The sequence below is a fragment of the Mustelus asterias genome, chromosome 24 (genome assembly GCF_964213995.1).
Source record: "Mustelus asterias chromosome 24, sMusAst1.hap1.1, whole genome shotgun sequence".
NCBI lineage: Eukaryota > Metazoa > Chordata > Chondrichthyes > Carcharhiniformes > Triakidae > Mustelus > Mustelus asterias.
In genome coordinates, this window is record NC_135824.1 from 38,122,430 (window position 1) to 38,148,729 (window position 26,300).

Below are 26,300 nucleotides of genomic sequence, written 5' to 3' on the forward strand. Positions count from 1 at the left end.
ATCTCCACCTGAACTGTCCACTGAAGCGATGCTTCTCCAGCTTCTTCAGTCCTCTGCTTCCTTCTTCAGAACAAATCAGGTCCATGATATAAACTCCACAAAAATGTGCAGTGAGGGATTCTAAGCACCTTTGTGATTAGGGAAACGGAGGCTGATGATTTAAGCTTTTCTTCCCCATTGATAAAGTCAGGCTGCTCAAATTGCAGGTACTGGGTAAACGCAGAATCACAGAATAGCCACAGGCAGCAGTTCTTGAGAAGGTCACTGGTTTGGCTTCTGACGCTGGAACAGCAGTTTACGTGACACAATCCAAAACCGCAGAGATCTTGTGCAAGAATGTGGCTAACAATATTGTGAAGCCCACAGCATGCCCCAGCACTGCTCTCTTCCAGTTTTAGAAATTGTACAACACCCCCCCCCTCCCCCCCACCCCCTCAGACGGAGTAAAGCTCCTCTTAACTTATCTCACGCTGCAGTGAAAGCTGCGATTAGCTGTCAGGGTGCAGCTTGTTTGCATAGAAGTCTCTGCAGGTCTGGCAGCAGCGCTGGTACCATCGCATGTCCTGACACAAGTTCTTCTCCCGGATCACCCTGCAGTACACTGTCCACCGATCTCCCATGCACTTGTACGTCAAGGCAGCTGGCAAAGTAAGGCAGAATGTCACAAAATGTTCTTAATGGGAAGCAATGACTTCCTGTCTCTAACTTTATCAAACTGTCCAATACTGAGCTGATCTATAGCTCACACTCCATTTACCCACCTTTGCTCGATATCCCCCGAGACCCTTAATGAATAAAAATCTAATGAGCTCAGTTTTAAGAGTTCCAATTATCCCACAACCATTTAGTGTTCTAAATATACACAGGTTCGGTCAACTCTGATCACAATCTGCATTTATTTAGACCCAGATCTATTGCGATTACAACCTGTATTCAAATCTATGCAAACTCATCCCAATCAGTCTCCATTATATATACACAGACGCATCCTGATTACAGTCTGTATTACAATATATTCAAACTCATCCCAACCACAGTCTGCATTTATTTATACACGCACCTAGCCTGACCAAATCACATTCTGCATTTATATATACCCAGACACATCCCGATTACTATGTGTATTAAAATATACATAAATCCCTCCTGATTGCAGTCTATATTTTACTTTGGGGTGAAGATCAGGTCATGTTTGTGTATTGTATCAGCGTTAATCTCCCTTTCCCCTAATGACCTGTCAGGATTCTGGTTCACATCTTACCAGCTCTCTCTATAACACCCCGTTACGGTAGTGGAACTCACCAAGCCTGGGCGAGGTGATGGTGTTGATGTTGATACTGTCGTTGCAGGCTTTCTGATGGCATTGCTTGTAAGCTGCTGGTTTGTTTAAAGATGGGCATTCATTGCCATGGCGACCGGTGACTCTGTGCATGCACTGAACCACCCGTGACTGCAGGCCTTTGCCACATGTGGAGGAACACTGAAACACACAGCAACATACGGGGTAAACATCAATTAGTTAGTCACACTCAGCATCACGCAGATGCTGGAAATCTGAAATAAAAACAGAATGATGGAAATACTCAGCAGGTCAGATAGCATCTGTAAAGAGAGAAACAGAACAAAGAACAAAAGAACAAAGAAAATTACAGCACAGGAACAGGCCCTTCGGCCCTCCAAGCCTGCACCGACCATGCTGCCCAACTTAACGAAACCCCCCCCCCTTCCGGGGACCGTATCCCTCTATTCCCATCTCATTCATGTACTTGTCAAGACGCCCCTCAAAAGTCACTACCGTATCCGCTTCCACTACCTCCCCCGGCAACGAATTCCAGGCATCCATCACTCTCTGTGTAAAAAACCTGCCTCGTACATCTCTTTTAAAACTTGCCCCTCGCACCTTAAACCTATGCCCCCTAGCAATTGACTCTTCCACCCTGGGAAAAAGCTTCTGACTATCCACTCTGTCCATGCCTCTCATAATCTTGTAGACTTCTATCAGGTCTCCCCTCAATCTCCGTCGCTCCAGTGAGAACAAACCAAGTTTCTCCAACCTCTCCTCATAGCTAATGCCCTCCATACCAGGCAACATCCTGGTAAATCTTTTCTGTACCCTCTCCAAAGCCTCCACATCCTTCTGGTAGTGTGGCGACCAGAATTGAACACTATATTCCAAGTGCGGCCTCACTAAGGTTCTATAAAGCGTCAACATGACTTGCCAATTTTTAAACTCAATACCCCGGCCGATGAAGGCAAGCATGCCGTATGCCTTCTTGACTACCTTCTTCACCTGCATTGCCACTTTCAGTGACCTGTGTACTTGTACACCCAGATCCCTTTGCCTATCAATACTCCCAAGGGTTCTGCCATTTGCTGTATATTTCCTATCTGTATTAGACCTTCCAAAATGCATTACCTCACATTTGTCCGGATTAAACTCCATCTGCCATCTCTCCGCCCAAGTCTCCAACTGATCTATATCCTGCTGTATCCTCTGATGGTCCTCATCGCTATCCGCAAATCCACCAACCTTTGTGTCGTCCACAAACATACTAATCAATCCAGTTACATTTTCCTCCAAATCATTGATATATATTACAAACTGCAAAGGTCCCAGCACTGATCCCTGAGGAACATCACTGTAGTCATGATGTGGAGATGCCGGCATTGGACTGGGGCAAACACAGTAAGAAGTCTAACAACACCAGGTTAAAGTCCAACAGGTTTATTTGTAGCAAAAGCCATTAGCTTTTGGAACAGGCTGTCCCTTCGTCAGGTGGGTGGGAGTTCTGATTACAAACAAGGCACAAAGACACAAACTCAATTTACATGAATAATGATTGAAGGAAACGTGGAGGAAACTCATGCAGACAGGGGGATAATGTGCAAACTCTACACAGTCACCCAAGGCTGGAATTGAACCCGGGTTCCTGGTGCTGTGCTAACCACTTTGCCACCATGCTGCTAATGCAGAATGAAATGTATTTTCAGCACTTTGTGTTTATATATAGTAGGAACTGGTGGGTTAAATTAGGAAACTGACTTGGGAAGTTACTGTGAAAAGGTTCCCAATCCCTGCTCCTGGTGCTGGAGCTATTGCAGCGGGAATGATGAATTGGAATTATGGCATGAAGATCACCAATGTTTTTTGATAACTGCTTTTGTCGAGATGGTGAGTTTGTAAAACCTATCCTAATGAGTCTGACAGTGTGGGTGCAATGAGCTAACACCAGTAGACGGATGATGAGTAACCCAGGTTGATTCTGTTATTCTGTCGTTTCAGACTAATTCAGCTCATTCATCCAGACCATGTCACCTTGAGAATGGCGAGAGCGCTGATTATTTAAATTACCCATTGAGAAAACGAAATGGACAGCCAATAAAATGTTACACGTTACAGCCCTCATGAGTTCAACAACTACAGACTGTGACCTTTCCACTCCATCTTAAACCCCATTTTTAAAGCCCAAACACTTTTTGTCTCAATGCAAAAAATCCTCCACCCCCCCGCAACCAGACCATTTGTCTTTTGTTCTTAAGCTTGCTACATCTTTCTCCCAGCTCCAGTATACTATCCAACACATTTAACTCTGATGAAGAGTCAAACGGACTCGAAACGTTAACTCTGTTTACTCTCCTTAAGATGCTGCCAGACCCGCTGAGTATTTCCAGAGACAAAAAAAGGTGATCTTTTATGAGAAATATGAAGTGTACGCAGTTGGATACTTGGAAATTTCACCACAAAGTTCCTCAGAGGAAGATTAAAAGCATTTACAAGCTGCATAAGAACTGTTTATTTATTGCATATAACCTATTTGGGACAAACACTAAATGAACACATCTGTAAGTACAATTCAAAAAGTGTCCGCTCATAAAACTTTATAGGCAAAAACATGAGAGTGAAAGTGATGGTGGTTTGATTAGTTCCAGCAATTTCTGGTTGTGACCTCCAATCAATCTGTCTGATTCCAACAGGTCCCAATCCTGCACTCCAACCAATCCTGTCTTCCAACATTTTCCTGTTCCAACTCAACTTATTTGGGAATGCTGGTCCAGCGATCCAAATTGGTTTTCGTTGAAGCAGAAACAGGGGTTGAAATGCTGACTGTCTCCTAAACCACAGCCTGGAGACTGAAACAAAGAGGCACTCTGGTTAATTGGCCATTCATCCCAATTAATCTTGGTGGCTGCACCTTTCGAAATTGTTTTATCATTTTCCTGAGGAGGAAGTTGGAGAAGAGTTATTATTAATGTTGGGTTTTTGAAAGCAATGTGAATTCTCACAAAATAAAGGAAAAGCAGCTCTCTGTTGAAAATTGGTGAATAATATGCTGATTGGAAGTTGTTTCCTCCAGGGATTAATCAATAAACCATTTTGTTGTCAAACTCTTGACCTTTAGCTTTCTGAGAGGAATAGGCTTTCTGACGCAGAATAAGAGGCTTTTAAGAGCAGAGCACGAACAGCAGGAAACAGTTGAGCTTTTGGAAAAGAGGAGCTGCATGGGCAGGTGGTTAGAAAAGGTTCCTGAAGACAGAATGGGGAGAGAAGTTCTGCTCTGGCTTGTAGAACATCACATGGAGTGATTACTCTGTTTAAGTTAACTAGGATGACCCTTTGAAGTGGAGGTTGCCTGCGTGTTCTTTATACCATTACACAAATTTAAGTTATGTCAACTGAACAAATAAACTTGCTCCATATCGATTTCTCTGCATGTTAAAGTTTTACAGCACAGAGAGAGGCCTTTCGTACCATTGTGTCCACCTTACTGTGAAGACAAAAGGCTTGTGAGTTAAACCAAACTTGTCGTTTTGGTCAATGATTGAAGAGATACATGCACAAAAAATATGAGAATCTTTCCAGATAAGAAGGAGATTCTATCGTTACACCCCGATGCTATGCTAACCTACCTCATGTAGGTCAACACTCATGAATTTAAAGCAAAGATCACTTATGGAAATGACTGATGTCACACACGCAAGACTAGAATTTGAACCATGACCTCTTGCTGTGCACAAACTGGATTTGCTTAAATAATGATAGTGACTGCACTTAAATTGCCATCCAATCAGCTTTGAAATGTCCTAATGACATAATAAAAAACAGAAACAATGAGGATTTATCCAGCCTCTTTTACCACCGCAGCAACTCCCAAAGCAAGTTACAGCCAATGAAGTACTTTTGAAATGTAATCACTGTTGGAAAGTAGGAAGATGGAAGCCAATTTGCACACAGCAAGCTCTCACAACAGCAATCTGATAACAGCCAGAGTTAGTTCATGGTTATGGGATCATTATTATGGGATAAAATAATGGCCATGGGATGGTTTACATCCTCTCGAGTGGGCAGCAAGGCCTCAGTTTAACATCACATTTGAAAGGTGGCATCCCAGACTGTAGGATAGGACTGGAGTGTCAGCCTGGGGTTTGTGCTAAGGAGCTGAGTTTCCATCTCCTGACTTGGAGGAAATCTGGGCTGGAAACGTGGAGCTGCAATTTTGAATTTCACCAACAGTTCCCACTGCCCACCATTTTGATGGGATTGTGAATCGTGGCTGGTTGCAACTCGATGCTCATTTAAAGTGATGTTGGGATCACATTCAAATCCCTGCCAGAGAAACAAATTTATTTTCTTTGGCATTCTTGTGCAGTGGATGGGTTCCTGAAGGGAGGGAGCCCTGCCTGGTTAAGTTAGTTTGCGAACCTTGAGGGGAAGCCTGCTGAGAAGTCAGGAATCTTTTGACAGTTAAGGTTAAAAGCTCTTGCCAATGTCCCCTCCAAGCTCTGTCATATTCCCTATGTCCCCTCATGAACATGTATCCATAGAAACAGTTTCAACAGATGGCCAGGTATCTGATTTCCAGATGGCCTCATTATGAATGCTTGGTTAAACTCGAAGAATGGCCATTGGACTCAGCTCAGCAGTTGGCCTGTTTACACAGCTTGAAGGGAAATGTTAGCTTTGTTTAATTAGCATCTTTACTACCTTGCAATAAGTTATTGTTTCTTTGATCTGGTTTCTCAGTGCCTGATTGTTAATTTGGGCAAGATTAATCAGTGTTAAGAAGATTAAAGTTGTATTCATTGATACAATGAATGATGGTGACTTATTAATACTTTTATAAGGTTAGAGTTAGAATGGAGAGTCATTTTAGGTAACAGAAGGGGTATTGTATGGGTACAGGGGTAGATATGAAGGGGAATGGAAATGGTTTGGGGAGAATGGGAGGTGGGTGGGAATGAAGGGGAGTGAGATTTGAGGGCTAGAGGATTTACCACCCTGAATTGAGCTGTGCCAATATGCCAGTGAAGGGAAGTGGGGTTTTTAACCAGATTGCTTTGCCACCCGCATGCTTCCTTACCATGGACTTGCTGAAGGAGACAGCAGACCCAGAACATGCCTTCTATACATCTCACAGTGATGAAAATACTGTGGGAGTGGGAGGATGTGACGGGGTTGGGATGACAAGGTTATAAATGGCATATTGATTTAAGGTAAGGGGCAGGAGGTTTAGTGAGGATGTGAGGAAAAACTTCTTTACCCAAGGGGTGGTGGGAGTCTGGAACTCACTGTCTGAAAGGGTGGTGAAGGCAGAGACCCTCATAACAAGAATTTAGATGTATATTTGCAATGCCAAGGCATAAAAGGGTATGGTTATGGAAAGTGGGATCAGACCAGAGCAGATGCGATGGGCCGAATGGCCTTTTCTATGCTGCAGACCTCTATGACTTTAAATTGTGGTTCTCGCTGCTGAGGGGGTAGGTGAGGCTCCAGCAGTGGAGTGGGACACAGTTCTCAGATGCAGTGACGTGAGTGCTATTTCAGCTGTGGGTGATGCTCGGAATATATAAACTCCTCTGCTACAACCAAAGAAAGAAACAGCAAATCTGTAACATCACTTCTGTCTCAATGAATAGCAGCTGCTCCAGTACAGACTGGTTTCCCACTGCTCCCTGACAGGATGAAGACCTTCAGACAACCTGCTGAGATCAGGGAATGAATGAGACATTTTCCCTTCAAAATAACCGACTGAAATGAACCAGCTTATTTATCAAAACAGAAATAGAAAGCGCTGGAGAGTCTCAGCAGGTCTGACAGCATCTGTGGCGAGAGAATAGATGCTGTCAGACCTGCTGAGATTTTCCAGCATGTTCTGTTTTTATTTCAGATTCCAGCATCTGCAGTAATTTGCTTTTATTTCACCTTATTTATCAGACTATTCCACTCAAACCAAATCACTGCAAACAGAAAATTGTCACCCTCCCCCCACTTTAAGTGATATAAATTGTATATGATTTTATCAAGTTGTAAAGTGCTTCCTGAAGGGTGAGTGGAGATGGTGCTATTTTGCACTCTGGTCTGACCTTAATGATATCACATCTGTGGTGTAACATCAGTCTGATAAATAACTATATGTGGCTTAAATATTACCAGAGAGATCCTAAAATTGTAGAATGTCACTGTGCATGGACAGGCCACTTGGCCCCTCTGATCTCTGCTGGTTTTTCTTTGTTGAAAGAATTAAAGCAGCAGAGATTAATTAAAGAATTAAGGTTCCCCATGGTAAGCTTTTGCAGAAAATACGGACACATGGGATTGAGGGTGATTTTGCGGTTTGGATCAGGAATTGGCTAGCTGTAAGAAAACAGAGGGTGGTGGTTGATGGGAAATATTCATCCTGGACTTCAGTTACTAGTGGTGTACCGCAAGGATCTGTTTTGGGGCCACTGCTGTTTGTCATTTTTATTAATGACCTGGATGAGGGCGTGGAAGGATGGATTAGTAAATTTGCGGATGACACTAAAGTCGGTGGAGTTGTAGACAGTGTGGAGGGAAGTGGCAGGTTACAGAGGGACATAGATAAGCTGCAGAGCTGGGCTGAGAGGTGGCAAATGGAGTTTAATGCGGAAAAGTGTGAGGTGATTCACTTTGGAAGGAGTAACAGGAATACAGAGTACTGGGCTAATGGTAAGATACTTGGTAGTGTGGATGAACTGAGGGATCTGGGTGTCCATGTGCATAGATCCCTGAAAGTTGGCACCCAGGTTGATAGGGTTGTTAAGAAGGCGTATGGAGTGTTAGCTTTTATTGGTAGAGGGATTGAGTTTCGGAGCCAGGAGGTCATGCTGCAACTGTACAAAACTCTGGTGCGGCCGCATTTGGAGTATTGCGTACAGTTCTGGTCGCCGCATTATAGGAAAGATGTGGAAGTGTTGGAAAGGGTGCAGAGGAGATTTACCAGGATGTTGCCTGGTATGGTGGGAAAATCGTATGAGGAAAGGCTGAGGGGCTTGAGGCTGTTTTTGTTAGAGAGAAAGTTAAGAGGTGACTTAATAGAGGCATACAAGATGATCAGAGGATTAGATAGGGTGGATAGTGAGAGCCTTTTTCCTCGGATGGTGATGGCGAGCACGAGGGGTCATAGCTTTAAATTGAGGGGTGAGAGATATAGGACAGATGTTAGAGGTAGGTTCTTGACTCAGAGAGTAGTAAGGGCGTGGAATGCCCTGCCTGCAGCAGAAGTGGACACGTCAACATTAAGAGCATTCAAATGGTTATTGGATAAACATATGGATGATATTGGAATAGTGTAGATTAGAGGGGTTTTAGATTGGTTCCACTGGTCGGCGCAACATCGAGGACCGAAGGACCTGTACTGCGCTGTAATGTTCTATAGCAAGGCAGCAATTTGCTAGCAGGACGTAGCTAAAAAGAATATATTAATATAGAACCTAACTTGTCCTTTGGGTGTCCCAAAGCACTGTACAGCCAATGAAGTATGTTTGAAATGTAGTTACTGTCCAAATGTCGGAAATGCCGAATCCAATGTGTGAAAAACCAGTTTCCACAAACAATGATGTATTAATGGTCGGATAAGGTACAGAGGTAATGTTACTAGACAAGTAATCCAAGGCTTGGGCTAATAATCTCCAGATGTAAATTCAAATCCATGGCAGTTTGTGAATTTGAATTAAGGTTATCAAATAACTAGGAATAAATTAAAGCCAGCATCGATTGCTGTAAAAACCCATCTGGTTCACTAATGCCCTTGTAGGAAGAAAATCTGCCATCCTTACCCAGTCTGGCCTACATGTGGCTCCAGACCCACAGCAATGACTTTGATTCTTAACTGCCCTCAGAAATGGCTGAGGAAGCCATTCAGTGACATCAAACTGCGACAAGGAAAATTACAATAAGAATAAAACCACAATTGGCACCGAATGATGTGGCAAAATCGGACTTATGCCTCTCTCCCAGAAGATGCTTTCTCCCCCTCACCTCTCCCAGCCCCCAGTCATATGGTGAATGCAGTCTTCCCTGGTCTTCCTCTTCCTTCCAGCCTTTTCCCTTACCCCTTCCCACCCCCTCCCCTCCCACTCTCCACCCTCCCCAGTCAAGTCCTTGCTCAGCAGCACACTATAACCCACCCCCACCTTGCACTGTTCTGGTATTTAGCCCCTTGCTTCTGTAACCCTCCACAGGCCACAATGTGGAATTGCGCAGTGTGATGAGCACTCAGTGACACAAGGTTAGAACATAGAACAGTACAGCACAGGAACAGGCCCTTCAGCCCACAATGTTGTGCCGAACATGACACCAAATTAAATTAATCCCTTCTGCCTGCCCTTGGTCCATATCCCTCTATCCCTTGCATATTTATGTGCTTATCTAAAAGAACCTTAAATGCCCCTGCACCACCATCCCTGGCAGTGCATTCCAGACACCTGCTACTCTCTTGGCAAACAGACCTCAAAGTAATCGGTGAAGAGCAGGTGTGGTTATGAATCACATCAGTCCAATTTGATCTAGTGTGGGGGCATGATTCTGGCAAGCTGTCTTGACAACGAGCACTCATGCTATTCTAATTCATTCCAATGGACTTCTTGACAAGCGGGGAAAGCACGCTGCCATCGAGGGCAACAATGCACAACCACAACCTGCGTTCACCACGACGGGAAACTGACTTTTTAGCTCCCACAATATTTTCCCTTCCCTCCCGCCATGATGCCAGCTTGGGGCAGGATCAGAAAATCCAACCCCAATGCTCACGAGTGCCATCCACTGAGCCATAGCTGATACCTTTAACAACAACACTGATAAGCTTAATAGAATCCTACAGTGCAGAAAGAGACCATTCGGCCTATCGAGTCTGCACTGACCACAATCTCACTCAGGCCCTATCCCCATAACCCCACGCATTTACCCCGCTAGTCACCCTGACGCTAAGGGGCAATTTAGAATGGCCAATCAACCTAATCTGGACTGTGGGAGGAAACCGGAGCACCTGGAGGAAACCCACTCAGACACGGGGAGAATGTGCAAACTCCACACAGACAGTGACCCAAGCCGAGAATCGAACCCGGATCCCTGGTGTTGTGAGGCAGCAGTGCTAACCACTGAGCTGGGTTAACCCTGAATAAGTGCAAGTCACAGACGGTTCCAGCCACTAGCACTCAGCAGCGGGACACATGAATATTCTGCTGAGCTCAGTACGATTACTGCCCACTGATCACACTCACAATGTTGGAGTTACTTTTCACTTTAACGGTTTATTTTTTAACAGGGAACTTAATGGGGCCAATTTTCTGACTAATGATCCTCCAACATGTACAGCTGTTAGGCCAGGCTCTCCACACAGGAAATCTAACCTTCCCTCTCCTTGGATATTAAACATTAAAAATGGATTCAGTTTAATAAATCTTGCAGTTGGCCAGTTTTTTATTGTTTCCTGCCGAAATTAAAAAACTGGGAAATACAATAAAAGTGAAAGCAAAATAATGCAGATGCTGTAAATCTGAAATAAAAACAATGCAGGAAAAACTCAGCGGGTCTGGCAGAATCTGTGCAGAGAGAAACGGAGTAAACATTCCAGGTCCGGATGACTTTTCCTCAGGGCTTCAGAGAAGGAGAAATGTGATGGTGTTTTTTCAACAGCACAAAACTCATCCATCTCTCTTCAATTCTTAAGGAAAGTCATACTGGACTCAAAACATCCTCTCTCCGCAGATGCTGCCAGACCTGCTGAACTTTCCCAACACTTTATTTTGATTTTATATAAAAGATGAACCCATTTTACTGAGTTATGCAGTGCAAGTGAGTTAATAGGTTTTTCCAGTGCCTTTATCTGTTGGGTTTCATGACACTGCTGTGCTGTTTGTGTGTGTGTGTGCGCGTGTGTGTGTGCGCGTGTGCGTTTTATGCTACATATGCAAAGTCACAGCAAGGACTCTGTGGGTGGCAGGAGTGATAGAGGCTGATTAACCAATGGATTAAGTAATTTCAATGGACAGAAAATTCACCGTTACACCAGGTCTTGACAGTCTCGTAAAGGGCAAGTTAAATTAAAATCTCTCAGTGTGAGTACCTGTACTGGTGCCTGTTTCAGTGTGAATGATGATGTCTGATGCTTTGCTAACTCAGGTTTGGCTAGGGAGTAACTGAACTACGAAGAGAGACATGGTATGTATGAATAAACATACTTATCTGTCTGGTCATTGCATTCTTCTCATGAGTACGATTCCATATGAGTAGTTGATCTAACACTACAAAACACCAAACATACTAAATAGGAGCAGGAGTAGACCATTCGGCCTCTTGAACCTGCTCCACCATTTGGTAAGGTCCTGGCTGGTCTGATTGTGGTCTCAACTCTATTTTCCTGTTTAACCACCCCCACACCCCCATACCCATTGTCAATCAAGGATCATTCTAACTCAGCCCTAAACATATCCATGACCCTGCCTTGAGCACTATGGGGAAGAGAATTTCAACCCTCAGAGAAAAAAATGTCGCTTAATCTTTGCCTTCAATGGAACACCCATGATTTTTAAATCGTGTCCCTTACTTTTTTTCCCATAAGGTGAGTGTAAGGAGAACAATGGAATAATCTCAATTACCATCAGAAACTGTAATAATAAATTATGAATGGTTTTACTAATCACTTTGAGTTAATTCCACTCCCTCTGCCTGGGTAGTTAGTGATGAGAGGTCATTAACTTAAACGTTATTAGGTTAACAAGAAGGGAGGTTACAACACATCTCTGTATGCAGAGGGTTTGGGATTATACAGTGGTTTAACAGAGTGAGTGGCTAAACATGTTATCACCTCTTTTAGGATACAGGGCTATAGGAAGAGAGTGTGGTTAGTTTGGACTGATCTAGCAAAGAGCCTACAGAACATGGTGGGCTGAAAGGTCTATTCCTGAGTGTAAACTTTAATGGCTCTGACAAAACTGCACTCTCTAACAGCTGTTGCAGTTGTCTGTCTTCAAACTCTGCTTTCTAAATAGCTCAGCAATACCTCAATCATGAAGACTGAGCTGTTGTGCATCTGTATACCTACCACCTATTCCAAGTTGTGACCTCCAGTTATTCTGAAATACGAAATCAATGGGGATTGAGGCTGTGTGAGTTAGCCTATAATGCAGTAAATGCTCTCCCTCCTCCAGACTATGGAATCATTATATACTCTGTATAATTCTGAGTTACACTTCTGATTTCTTACTTGGTACATTCTGTATCAGTTTAGAATTTTTGTATATATTATAGAATCTTAGAATCCCTAAAGTACACAAGGAGGCCATTTGGCGCAGCGAATCTGCACTGACTCTCTGCCAGAGTGTCTTACCCTTACTCTGCCCTGTCCCCGTAACCCCACACATTTATCATGGCTAATCCCTCTAACCTACACATCTTGGAACACTAAGGGGCAATTTAGCATGGCTAAATCCACCTAACCTGCACATCTTTGGACTGTAAATAAGAGAGAACATGCAAACTCCACACAGACAGTCACCCAAGGTTGGAATCAAACCCGGGTCCCTGGTGCTGTGAGGCAGCAGTGCTAACCACTGAGTCACCGTGCCATCCTTCCTTTGTAGTATAGTATGTAGTACTGGAGTAGTATTTACTATTTAATTAGTAACTACTACTACTTTTTCATACAAAGCCTTACCTTGAAAAGTCTGTCTCTTTTCTGCACCTCCCTTCAATTCCTTAGGGTGCTAACACTAAGATATCTGCTGCTATTATCCTTGCTTCTGAGTCAGAAGTTTATGGGTTCAACTTGCACTCCAAGGATCTGAGCACAAAATCTAGGCTGCTATTCCAGTGTAGTACTGAGGGAGTGCTGCATTGCAGGAAGTTCCGTCTTTCTGATAAGACATTAAACTGAAGTCCTATTATGGACACGCAGGCTGATGGGGGCACGGCCCGCGCTGATGGGGGCACGGCCCGCGCTGATGGGGGCACGGTCCGCGCTGATGGGGGCACGGCCCGCGCTGATGGGGGCACGGTCCGCGCTGATGGGGGCACGGCCCGCGCTGATGGGGGCACGGCCCGCGCTGATGGGGGCACGGCCCGCGCTGATGGGGGCACGGCCCGCGCTGATGGGGGCACGGCCCGCGCTGATGGGGGCACGGCCCGCGCTGATGGGGGCACGGCCCGCGCTGATGGGGGCGCAACGTGTGGTGACCTCCAATTGCCCAAAGAGGTTGATTGCATAGACCAGAATTCTGAGCTTATTTCTCAATCACTTCTGATTTCAGAAATGCAGCACACTGTCTGCTGCACTTTATAATCACATTCCACAATCATTTATTCTCTAACTGTACCAACATCAGGGAACATGAGGTTTCACTGGTTACAGCAACAGACCAGGAGAATTTCCACACAATCTCAGGAACTACACTTTGAGGAAGCCCTACCTTCCTTCCCTTCTTACTAATAATTTGCTGAGCTCTGATGTGTCACCTGGTATTTGAAATCTTCCCCAAATTGAACATTTTGCTTGCGTCAATAATCTTCAACATCTGCCAAATTTCAGTGGATCATCTTCTAGACGTTGCAGGACAGATGTTTATCCACGGTAAAGCCAGATTCCCTGGTGGGGAATATCTGGCAGTGAGCCATCCATCCGCATCTCAATGTCAACTGATGCTGTTTTTGCAGTCTCCCGCTGAGAATGATTTGGGTGTAAAAACACTCAGTCAAGCATGAGCGAGCCTTGCATTTCATCGCAAGTGACAAAGCAGTCATCTGGTGTATTTCTTGTGAATTTCAGCTGAATAATGCCGAGCCTTAGAGTGATTTGTGTCTTCAAGGCAGGGTAGATGATGGAAGGGTTATAATTTGAAATGCTTACCTTGCTCGGTGTAACTGATCACAGAGTCATTGATTGCTTAGGCAAGGCTGGAAATTATGATCTATTTTTGTACCAGATGTTTTTCCATATTGTGGATGTTAGTCACAGCATACTACGGCAAAAGCTGCTGGTATTGCTTTTCTGCTTTGTGTCCAAGGCAGGTTCTGTTGGCAACAGACCGAGGCAAGAAACTGGATGTGGGTACAGGCATGATGTGGGTCAAAGGATAAAGCTGCTTGCCCAGATAGGCGTTGGGAGGAGAATCTGTCATCTTCTGTCCAGATCCAAATGTCTTAACCTTCCCTCATCACTTCCATTTTAAACACTCAGTCATCCTCGTTGTTCCCTGTATACCCCCTACCTCTTGCAATCTTGGTCAAACACGGACAAGAGAGTTTAATTCCAGAGGTGAGTTGAGAGTGACTGCTCTTAACATCAGGGCAGCATTTGACTGAGTGTGGCATCAAGGTGTTTTTTCAAAATTGAAATCAATGGGAATAGCCTGGCACAACATTGTGAGTTTGGTGAGTCATTAGGAGATACGTTTTGAGATAGCCTCATTTTGGAGACCACAAATTAGACAATTTAAAGAAGATTGCTTGGAATTTGTTGACAGCTGTAGAAATCGCAGTGTCGCCAGAACTGGCTGCTAAAGAGGCTTCACAATTTGAGCAGGAATGAATAGCTTCACAAATTGGGAACTGCCCATAAGAAGTCAAAACAGCAACAAGCATGTCACTGATGTACCCAAAATGGGCCATTCAGTGAGTGAATGCTGGAACAAGTATAGTCAGGCAAAAACTATGGCAAAATAGATCACACTGCAAGCATTTGTTGGGCTAGACCAGCTTCCCCTGAGAAGAATATTCAGAAGAAGAATCTGGATATCCTTCAAGAACAATTTACAACATAGAAGAAAAGATTTATGACTGTGAAGAAGAGAATGTCCAGAAATATGATGCAGAGCTCCAATTAAATGTCTTATCCATACAGGATGAATCTCACGGATACTGGGTGATTCTGAAGTTGAGTGGACAACTGTTAGGATAGTTGTTTACACTGATGCTGCTGTGGCTTTAATTCCTGAGACTACATACCAACAAAAGCTGAAACATCTTCCTTTACAAACAGCTGATGTGATTTTAAGGATATACATAGAAGAGATTGTGCTGTCAAAAGGTTACATCATGGTAAACGTAAGAGTTGCGTGGACAAACAGAGGAGTTGCCTCTCCGTGTGGTCTGTGGTAATTTTCCAACTCTATTTGGGAGATCATGGTTGGAAAAGATGAAGCTTAACTGGAGCACTGTAACAGACTGGTCAATGACAAGACAGACATACAGCGAGCAGGTTCTGGATAAATACGAGTGTACTTGAAGAGACACTTGTCTGAATGAAGGGAGTTCAAGTGAAACTCAAGATAAAGCCTAATAGTCAACCAAAAAGTGTCAAAGCAAGAGCAGTGCCATATGCAATTCATCCCAAGGTTGAAGAAGAATTATTACGATGTGTTAACACTGCTGTGTTAGAGCCGGTTACAATGAGTGACTGGGCTACCCCCATCGTATCTGTCATGAAACCAGATGGTTCAGTTTGTATTTGTGGTGATTTTAAAACAACCATAAATCAGTGTTTGTGTGCTAAACAATATCCACTTCCTTTAATTGAAGATTTGTTCGCTGGGTTATCAGGTGGGCAGAAATTCAACAAGATTTATTCTCCTGTTCACTAGACGCCTATCTGGGCATATTCAGCAGCTGAATCTCAACCATTGCTTACCAGCATTACTCTAAGTCTTTTTCATTATAAAAGATTGCCTTTTGGAATAACACCTGCACCAGCCCTATTCCAAAAATCAATGGATCAGTTTTTCAGTGAGACTCACAGGTCTTTAGTTCTCTGGTTTATCCGTGCAACTCTTCTTAAATAATGGAACCACATTAGCTGTTCTCCAGTCCTCTGGCACTTCCTCCGTGGCCAGAGAGGAATTAAAAATTTGGGTCAGAGCCCCTGCAGTTTCCTCCCTTGCTTCCCACAGCAGCCTGGGACACAATTAAAGTAACGTTTATTTATTAGTTACAGGTAAGGCTTATATTAACACTGCAATGAAGTTACTGTGAAATTCCCCTTGATACCAACTCCGGCGCCTGTTCGAGTCAATGCACCTAACCAACATGTCTTTCAGATTGTGGGAGGAAACCGGAGCGTTCGGAGGAAATCCATGCAGACATGGGGAGAATGTGCAAACTCCACACAGACAGTGACCCAAGCCGGGAATCTGGGCCTGGAGATTTATCCACTTTTAAGCCAGCCAACACCTCCAATACCTTGTCCTTCCCTATGCCAATTTTCTCAAGAACTTCACAGTCTCTTTATCCAGAGGGTGGTAATGGTCTGGAATGCACTGCTTGAGAGGGTGATAGAGGTGGGTTGCATCACATCCTTTAAAAAGTACCTGGATGAGCACTTGGCACGTCCTAACATTCAAGGCTATGGGCCATGTACTGGTAAATGGGATTAGGTGGGAGATCACGTGTTTCTCGCATGTTGGTGCAGACTCGATGAGCTGAAGGGCCTTTTCTGCACTGTATGATTCTACGAAGTGGTTTCTTTGGTGTGCAATGTTATTTAGATGATATTCTAATTACAGCGTCTAGTGAACAGGAGCACTTGAATAATTTAGAAGTAACACTGGAATATCTTCAAGTATATGGTCTGTGTATCAAGAAAGAAAAATATGACTTTTTCCAGGCGTCAGTTCAGTATTAGGGTCACATTATTTATAGTAAAGGCCTTCATAAAGTACCTAAAAAGATAGATACTATTTTAGAAGCATCACGTCTGACAGATGTGACGCAATTGAGGCCCTTTCTAGAATTAGTAAATTATTGTGGCAAAGTTTTTCTAACTTATCTACATTATTGAAGCAATTGCATAATTTACTATGTGTGAAACAGTAATGAGACTGGACAACAGAATGTGAGGAAGAATATAAGGATGTCAAAGATGCTTTGCCAGAGTGTGGAATAATGTTAAAAAGACAAAGTATAGGCACTTTATCTGAATGCACACAGCATGCACAACAAGGTAGAGGGTTTGAAGGCAGAAATAGAGATAACGGTTATGATTTAATTCCCATTCTGAGGACATGGTTACAAGGCGACTGAGACTAGGAACTGAAAATCCAAGGATAATCAACATTTAGGAAGGAAAGGGACATGGTTAAGGGAGGGGCAGGACTGGCAGCTCAATATTTCGGGGTCTGGAATTTTCCGGCAAGGTGGTGAACATAGAACAGTACAGCACAGTACAGGCCCTCGATGTTGTGCCGAGCTTTGTCTGAAACCGAGATCAAGCTATCCCACTCCTGATCATTCTAGTGTGCTCCATGTGCCTATCCAATGATAGGCATTCCACTATCACAGCAGGCAGTCCATTCCACACCCCAACCACTCTCTCGGACATCCTTCCTATATCTCCCACCATGAACCTTATAGTTATGCCCCCTAGTAACAGCTACATTCACCTGAGGAAATAGTCTCTGAACGTCCACTCTATCTATCCCCCTTATCATCTTATAAACCTCTATTAACATAGAACATAGAACAGTACAGCACAGAACAGGCCCTTCGGCCCACGATGTTGTGCCGAGCTTTATCTGAAACCAAGATCAAGCTATCCCACTCTCTATCATCCTGGTGTGCTCCATGTACCTATCCAATAACCGCTTAAATGTTCCTAAAGTGTCTGACTCCACTATCACTGCAGGCAGTCCATTCCACACCCCAACCACTCTCTGCGTAAAGAACCTACCTCTGATATCCTTCCTGTATCTCCCACCACGAACCCTATAGTTATGCCCCCTTGTAATAGCTCCATCCACCCGAGGAAATAGTCTTTGAACGTTCACTCTATCTATCCCCTTCATCATTTTATAAACCTCTATTAAGTCTCCCCTCAGCCTCCTCCGCTCCAGAGAGAACAGCCCTAGCTCCCTCAACCTTTCCTCATAAGACCTACCCTCCAAACCAGGCAGCATCCTGGTAAATCTCCTCTGCACTCTTTCCAGCGCTTCCACATCCTTCTTATAGTGAGGTGACCAGAACTGCACACAATATTCCAAATGTGGTCTCACCAAGGTCCTGTACAGTTGCAGCATAACCCCACGGCTCTTAAACTCCAACCCCCTGTTAATAAAAGCTAACACACTATAGGCCTTCTTCATAGCTCTATCCACTTGAGTGGCAACCTTTAGAGATCTGTGGATGTGAACCCCAAGATCTCTCTGTTCCTCCACAGTCTTCAGAACCCTACCTTTGACCCTGTAATCCACATTTAAATTAGTCCCACCAAAATGAATCACCTCACATTTATCAGGGTTAAACTCCATTTGCCATTTTTCAGCCCATCTTTGCATCCTATCTATGTCTCTTTGCAGCCTACAACAGCCCTCCACCTCATCCACTACTCCACCAATCTTGGTGTCATCAGCAAATTTACTGATCCACCCTTCAGCCCCCTCCTCTAAGTCATTAATAAAAATCACAAAGAGCAGAGGACCAAGCACTGATCCCTGCGGCACTCCGCTAGCAACCTGCCTCCAATCCGAAAATTTTCCATCGACCACCACCCTCTGTCTTCGATCAGACAGCCAGTTACCTATCCAATCGGCCAACTTTCCCTCTATCCCACACCTCCTCACTTTCATCATAAGCCGACCATGGGGGACCTTATCAAACGCCTTACTAAAATCCATGTATATGACATCAATTGCCCTACCTTCATCAACACACTTAGTTACCTCCTCAAAAAATTCTATCAAATTTGTGAGGCACGACTTGCCCTTCACAAATCCGTGCTGACTATCCCGAATTAATCCTCATCTTTCTAAATGGTCGTAAATCCCATCTCTAAGGACCTTTTCCATCAATTTACCAACCACCGAAGTAAGACTAACCGGTCTATAATTACCAGGGTCATTTCTATTCCCTTTCTTAAACAGAGGAACAACATTCGCCATTCTCCAGTCCTCTGGCACCATCCCCGTGGACAGCGAGGACCCAAAGATCAAAGCCAAAGGCTCTGCAATCTCATCCCTTGCCTCCCAAAGAATCCGAGGATACATTTCATCAGGCCCAGGGGACTTATCGACCTTCAGTTTATTCAAAACTGCCAGGACATCCTCCCTCCAAACATCTATTTCCTCCAGCCTATTAGCCTGTAACACCTTCTCTTCCTCAAAAACATGGCCCCTCTCCTTGCTGAACACTGAAGAAAAGTATTCATTCATCACCTCGCCTATCTCTACTGACTCCATACACAAGTTCCCACTACTGTCCTTGACCGGCCCTAACCTCACCCTGGTCATTCTTTTATTCCTCACATAAGAGTAAAAAGCCTTGGGGTTTTCCTTGATCCGACCCGCCAAGGACTTCTTGTGTCCCCTCCTAGCTCTCCTAAGCCCCTTTTTCAGCTCATTCCTTGCTAACTTGTAACCTTCAATTGAGCCATCTGAACCTTGTTTCCTCATCCCTACATAAGCTGCCCTCTTCCTTTGTACAAGACATTCCACCTCTTTCGTGAACCATGGTTCCCTCACTCGGCCATTTCCTCCCTGCCTGACAGGGACATACCTATCAAGGACATCCAGTATTTGTTCCTTGAAAAAGTTCCACTTTTCATTAGTTCCTTTCTCTGACAGTTTCTGTTCCCAACTTATGCCCCCTAATTCTTGCCTAATCGCATCATAATTACCTCTCCCCCAATTGTAAACCTTGCCCTGCCGTACGGCCCTATCCCTCTCCATTGCAATAACAAAAGACACCGAATTGTGGTCACTATCTCCAAAGTGCTCTCCCACAACCAAATCTAACACTTGGCCCGGTTCATTTCCCAGTACCAAATCCAATGTGGCCTCACCTCTTGTCGGCCTATCCACAAATTGTGTCAGGAAACCCTCCTGCACACACTGCACAAAAACTGCCCCATCCGAACTATTTGACCTACAAAGGTTCCAATCAATATTTGGAAAGTTAAAGTCCCCCATGACAACTACCCTGTGACCCCCACACATATCCATAATCTGCTTAGCAATTTCTTCCTCCACACCTCTATTACTATTTGGGGGCCTATAGTAAACTCCTAACAACGTGACCGCTCCTTTCCTATTTCTAACCTCAGCCCATATTACCTCAGTGTGCAGATCCCCCTCGAAGTGCCTTTCCGCAGCCGTTAAACTATCCTTGATTAACAATACCACTCCTCCACCTCTTTTACCAGCTTCCCTACACTTAGTGAAACATCTATACCCCGGAACGTCCAACAACCATTCCTGTCCTTGTTCTACCCACGTCTCCGTAATGGCCACAACATCGTAGTCCCAAGTACCAATCCACGCCCCAAGTTCATCTACCTTGTTCCGGATGCTCCTTGCATTGAAGTAGACACACTTCAACCCACCTTCCTGTCTACCGGTACCCACCCTTGACCCTGATACCTTCCCCAATACCTCACCACCCTCACTGACTTTTGGACTACAACTCCTTTTCCCACTCCCCTGACAAATTAGTTTAAACCCCCCTGAAGAGCCGTAACAAATTTCCCTCCTAGGATATTGGTGCCCCTCTGGTTCAGGTGCACCCCGTCCTGTTTGTACAGGTCCCACCTTCCCCAGAATGTGTTCCAATTATCCACGTATCTGAAACCCTCCCTCCTACACCATCCCTGCAACCACATGTTTAACTGCACTCTCTCCCTGTTCCTCAACTCGCTATCACGTGGCACCGGCAACGTACCAGAGATGACCACATGTTTTGTCTTGGCTCTCAGCTTCCAGCCCAGCTCCAGAAATTCCTGCTTTAAATCCCCGTCCCTTCTCTTACCTATGTCATTGGTACCAATATGTACCATGACTTGTGATTGTTTCCCCTCCCCCTTCAGAATCCGGAAAACACGGTCTGAGACGTCACGGACCTTGGCATCTGGTAGGCAACATACCATCCGTGAGTCTCTTTTGCTGCCACAGAACCTCCTATCTATCCCTCTAACTAACGAGTCCCCAATAACTATTGCCCTCCCGTTCTGCCCCTTACCCTCCCGAGCCACAGAGACGGACACAGTGCTGGAAATCCTCTCACTGCGGCTCACCACTGGTATGTCATCCCCCTCAACCGTATCCAAAGCGGAATACTTGTTGCTAAGGGGAACGACCACGGGGGATCCCTGCACGGACTGTTTCCTCCCAGCCCCTCTCACCGTCACTCATCTGTTTTCATTCCTCGGAGTAACTGTATTCCTAAAGCTTCTGTCTATGGCTACCTCTGCGTCCCTAATGATCCTAAGTTCATCCAACTCCAGTTCCCGAACACGGTTTTGGAGGAGCTGCAGATGGGTGCACTTCCCACAGGTGTAATCAGCAGGGACACTGTCGTCGTCCCTCACCTCAAACATAGTGCAAGAGGAACATAGCACTGCCTGCACACCCATCCCCTCTAGATACCTTGCCAGTACCAGGTAGAAACAGCAAAAATGAATTAAACTCACCCCTGCTCGCCCTTTCTGCCTAAGCCCTGTGAGCCAAAGCCTTATAGCTCACACTCTGCTTCCCATTCACTACACTCCCGACGCTGCCCGCTGTATACTGCAGCCTACCTTTTATACTTCACGCGCTTAAAAAACCCTTCCCAGACTCCTTAGCAGCCCACTTCCAATTTTCACTTTAAACTTAAAATACTACTGCAAAAGTAAAGGCCAAAAAAAAAACACACACTAGCTGACTAATTAAATAAATAAACAATTCAATTAATCTCTCACCAGCACTGCTGCCTCCAATCACTCCCTCTCAGCTTGCTCCAGTGGAACAATGAGGGGGAACCTCCCAGGTAACTGACTTTTAAAGTTAAAATAAAAACTCTTCCCAGACTCCTTAGCAGCCCACTTCCAGTTTTCACTTCAAATTTAAAATACTACTGCAAAAGTAAAGGCCAAAAAAAACCACGCACTAGCTGACTAATTAAATAAATAAACAATTCAATTAATCTCTCACCAGCACTGCTGCCTCCAATCACTCCCTCTCAGCTTGCTCCAGTGGAACAATGAAAGCCCTAGCTCCCTCAACCTTTCCTCATCAGACCTACCCTCCAAACCAGGCAGCATCCTGGTAAATCTCCTCTGCACTCTTTCCAGCGCTTCCACATCCTTCTTATAGTGAGGTGACCAGAACTGCACACAATATTCCAAATGTGGTCTCACCAAGGTCCTGTACAGTTGCAGCATAACCCCATGGCTCTTAAACTCAAACCCCCTGTTAATAAACGCTAACACACTATAGGCCTTCTTCACGGCTCTATCCACTTGAGTGGCAACTTTCAGAGATCTGTGGATATGAACCCCAAGATCTCTCTGTTCCTCCACATTTCTCAGAACCCTGACGTTGACCCTGTAATCCACATTCAAATTTGTCCAACCAAAATGAATCATTTCGCACTTGTCAGTGTTAAACTCCATCTGCCATTTTCCGGCCCAGCTCTGCATCCTATCAATGTCTCTTTGCAGCCTACAACAGCCCTCCACCTCATCCACTACTCCACAAATCTTGGTGTCATCAGCAAGACCCACCCTTCAGTCCCCTCCTCCAAGTCATTGATAAAAATCACAAATAGCAGAGGACCCAGCACTGATCCCTGTGGTACACTGCTGGTAACTGGTCTCCAGTCTGAAAATTTTCCATCCACCACCACCCTCTGTCTTCTATGAGATAGCCAGTTACTTATCCAATCGTCCAAATTTCCCTCTATCCCACACCTCCTTACTTTCTTCATGAGCCTACCATGGGGAACCTTATCAAACGCCTTACTAAAATCCATGTATACGACATCAACTGCTCTACCTTCATCTACACACTTAGTTACCTCCTCAAAGAATTCAATCAAATTTGTGAGGCAAGATTTGCCCTTCACGAATCCGTGCTGACTATCATGGATTAAGCTGCATCTTTCCAAATAGTCATAAATCCTATCCCTCAGGACCTTTTCCATTAATTTACCGACCACCTAAATAAGATTAACCTGTTTATCTGCACTCTCTCCCTGTTCCTCATAAAATAAAATTTGATAAGGACCCGGGTTCAATTCCAGCCTTGGGTGACTGCGTGGAGTCTGCACGTTCTCCCTGTATCTGTGTGGGTTTCCTTCCACAGTCCAAAATTGTGCAGATTAGGTTAATTGGCCATGTTAAATTGCTCCTTAGTGTCCAAAGATGTGTACATTAGATGGATTAGCCATGGTAAATGCACGGGGTTACGGCAGGGAATGGGCCTGGGTAAGATACTCTATCAAGAGAGTTGGTACTGACTCAATGGGCTGAATGGCCGAATCTGCACTGTATGGATTCTATGATGCTTTACCATCAGATGCATTGCAGATTCATACTGGTTGGTGCTAACAGGGCCTGGGGCTGCTACGACACTGTCTCACAAAGGTTTTGGGTAATAATTGTAAATTGTAATTGGAGTTGGTGCAGTTGATTGTACTTTTGAGTAAATTAGGCTCTAAAAGTATTATCATGTGATTGCTCCATGATTTCTTATTTAAATAATCCTACAACTTTGTCTATGAATGGAAAAGAATATTTGTCCTTCATCAACTTGATAATCTGCCTTAAGGACAGCTGAGTGGGTGTAAATCCCTTTAATAGGTGGGTAAATCAGCATGAAAACTAGCACAGCATGAATTTTCAATTGCACAGATCAGACTTAGTTATGTTAATCTCAGTAAATAATTTTTATCTTTAGGCATTTTATTTTAAAGTTATAGTGCTGCAAATAGCAAAGTCAGTGAGAACACGGCAGAAAATTCAAAGCAGAGTTTTCAGATTTTGTATTGAAATTGAAACCATTACATGTTCATTTCTGGGTCTCTGTGGAGTAGAATGGGTCACTGCTGATATTGAAGATATTTCAGCGTTGTTCCTTATAGTTAATCTCCCACAAGTTTACAATTGCTGATGCAAATCTTTCAAAACTGGTTCCAGTCTGTATCATTGGGAGGAATGATAACATGATTGATGTCACCAGAACATAATGAACATGATTTCTGAGGTATTGATTATGTAAAGAGCAAGCAAATCAATCATTGGCCAGTCAACACTTTAGTTCTGAATATTAATCAGAGCTATTTTAGATTAGGAAAAGGTTTGCCGTGGAGACAATGTTTCTGTTTATGGAGCACAAAACTAGGAGTTATATAGATAGGATTATGACAGGCTTCCGTGAGATAGACAGGGAAAGTCTCTTCCCATTAGCTGATGATACAAGGACGAAGGGCACAGAAATTTAAGACGTTGGACAAAAGATTCAGGGAGAAACAGAGGAAGAACGTTTTTACGCAGTGAGTGGCAATGAGCTGGAGCTCACTGCTCATAAGAGCATTTACTTCAAAGGGAAATTGGATGGGCATTTGAAGAAGAGGATTATGGGGATAAGCAGGGGAGTGTTGGACCCGATGGCTAAATGGCCTCCTCCTGTTCTGTAAGCATCTCTACAGTCACTAATAAATCCAATAAGCATTAGGAGAAATTAGGGAATGGTTAGAAAACAGATCTAGTTCCCACATGGAATAGTTGCTCCAGTTTCCTCTCACAGTCTGAAAGACATGCTGGTTAGGTGCATTGGCCATGCTAAATTCTTCCTCAGTGTACCTGAATGGGTGCTGGAGTGTGGAACTGTGGGATTTTCGCAGTAACTTCATTACAGTGTTAAAGTAAGCCTACTTGTGACACTAATAAACTTTAAACTTGAGACTAATAGCATTGATATATTTAATGGGACGTGAGATAAGAACATGAAGGAGCAAGGGTTAGAATGTTATGTTGGTAGGAGCAGATAAAATAGGATGGAAGGAGGTTAAGGAGGAGCTTAAACACTGGCATAAACAAGCTGGGATGAATGGCTTGCTTCTGTGCTGTAATTACAGTGTAATACCACTGCCCCCACTTCTTTGTCGCCCTACTCCTCAAACATCCCATCTTTGACCATTCTGTTCTTACATCCCGCCACCCCCTTAACAGCCACCCTTTCTTCTCCAAACATACGGTCACCTCCCAAATTCATGCCCATTTTTTCATCACCCTACCAATCAGGTTTCTATCCCTGCCACAGCACTGACCCAGGTCTTATCAAATGACATCCTATGTGCCTGTGGCCATGATAAATGATTCACCGCGCCCCCCCTGCCCCTCCCCCTGCCCCCTGTCTTTCCTGAGGTCTTCAACACAGTTGATGACATTATCAATACCCTCATCATGCAGCACCTCTCCCCCACTGTCCAACTGGGCTGGATTGTACACAATGGTTCTTGATCCAGCTGTAGCCAGAGTATGACCTGCAATAATGTCCATAAGATCATAAGACATAGGAGCAGAATTAGGCCACTCAGCCCATCGAGTCTACTCCACCATTCAATAATGACTGATATTTTTCTCATCCCCATTCTCCTGCCTTTTCCCCATAACCCCTGATCCCCTTATTAATAAAGAACCTATCTATCTCTGTCTTAAAGACACTAAATGATCTGGCCTCCACAGCCTTCTGCGGCAAAGAGTTCCACAGATTCACCACTCTCTGGCTGAAGAAATTCCTCCTCATATCTGTTTTAAAGGATCGTCCCTTTAACCTGAGGTTGTGCCCTCTGGTCTAGTTTTTCCTACTAGTGGAAACATCTTCTCCACGTCCATTCTATCCCGGCCTCGCAGTATCCTGTAAGTTTCAATAAGATCCCCCCTCATCCTTCTAAACTCCAACGAGTACAGACCCGGAGTCCTCAACCGTCCCTCACGCTCCTGCATCATTACCTTTGGAATCCCCCGGGTATCAATTCTCAGCCCCTTTTATTTCTCATCAAAATGCTGCCCTCAGCAATATCATTCTAAAATACAGTGTCACATTCCCCCAGCACCGGCGTGAGGCATTCGCCCAAGGGCAAGAGGATTCGGGGGCCAAATTACAAGACCCAGTGTGGATGAATTTATAAACAGCAATGTAAAACACAGCCTGATATTTAGGCATGAATTGAAACAATCTGGAAAACTGGCGTAGAGACAAAAGAGAGTTATTTTTTGTTTCTTTTCCCTTCAAAGGATTATTGAAATAAACTGCAGTGGGGT

General features: G+C 44.3%; 1 protein-coding gene across 2 annotated transcripts in view; it reads right to left on the reverse strand.

Annotated features, from left to right (window-relative positions):
- Nucleotides 1–459: 459 nt before the first annotated feature.
- adamts17 (ADAM metallopeptidase with thrombospondin type 1 motif, 17) overlaps nucleotides 460–26,300 on the reverse strand; it is a 524,080-nt gene continuing 498,239 nt past the window's right edge. For both annotated transcript variants that reach the window (XM_078241579.1, XM_078241578.1), the window contains exons 22-23: nucleotides 1,303–1,480; nucleotides 460–640 (exon numbers count right to left, since the gene is read on the reverse strand). In XM_078241579.1, the coding sequence (XP_078097705.1) occupies nucleotides 489–640; nucleotides 1,303–1,480 (330 nt within the window). In that variant the 3' untranslated portion in view covers nucleotides 460–488. The remainder of the gene's footprint in view (nucleotides 641–1,302; nucleotides 1,481–26,300) is intronic.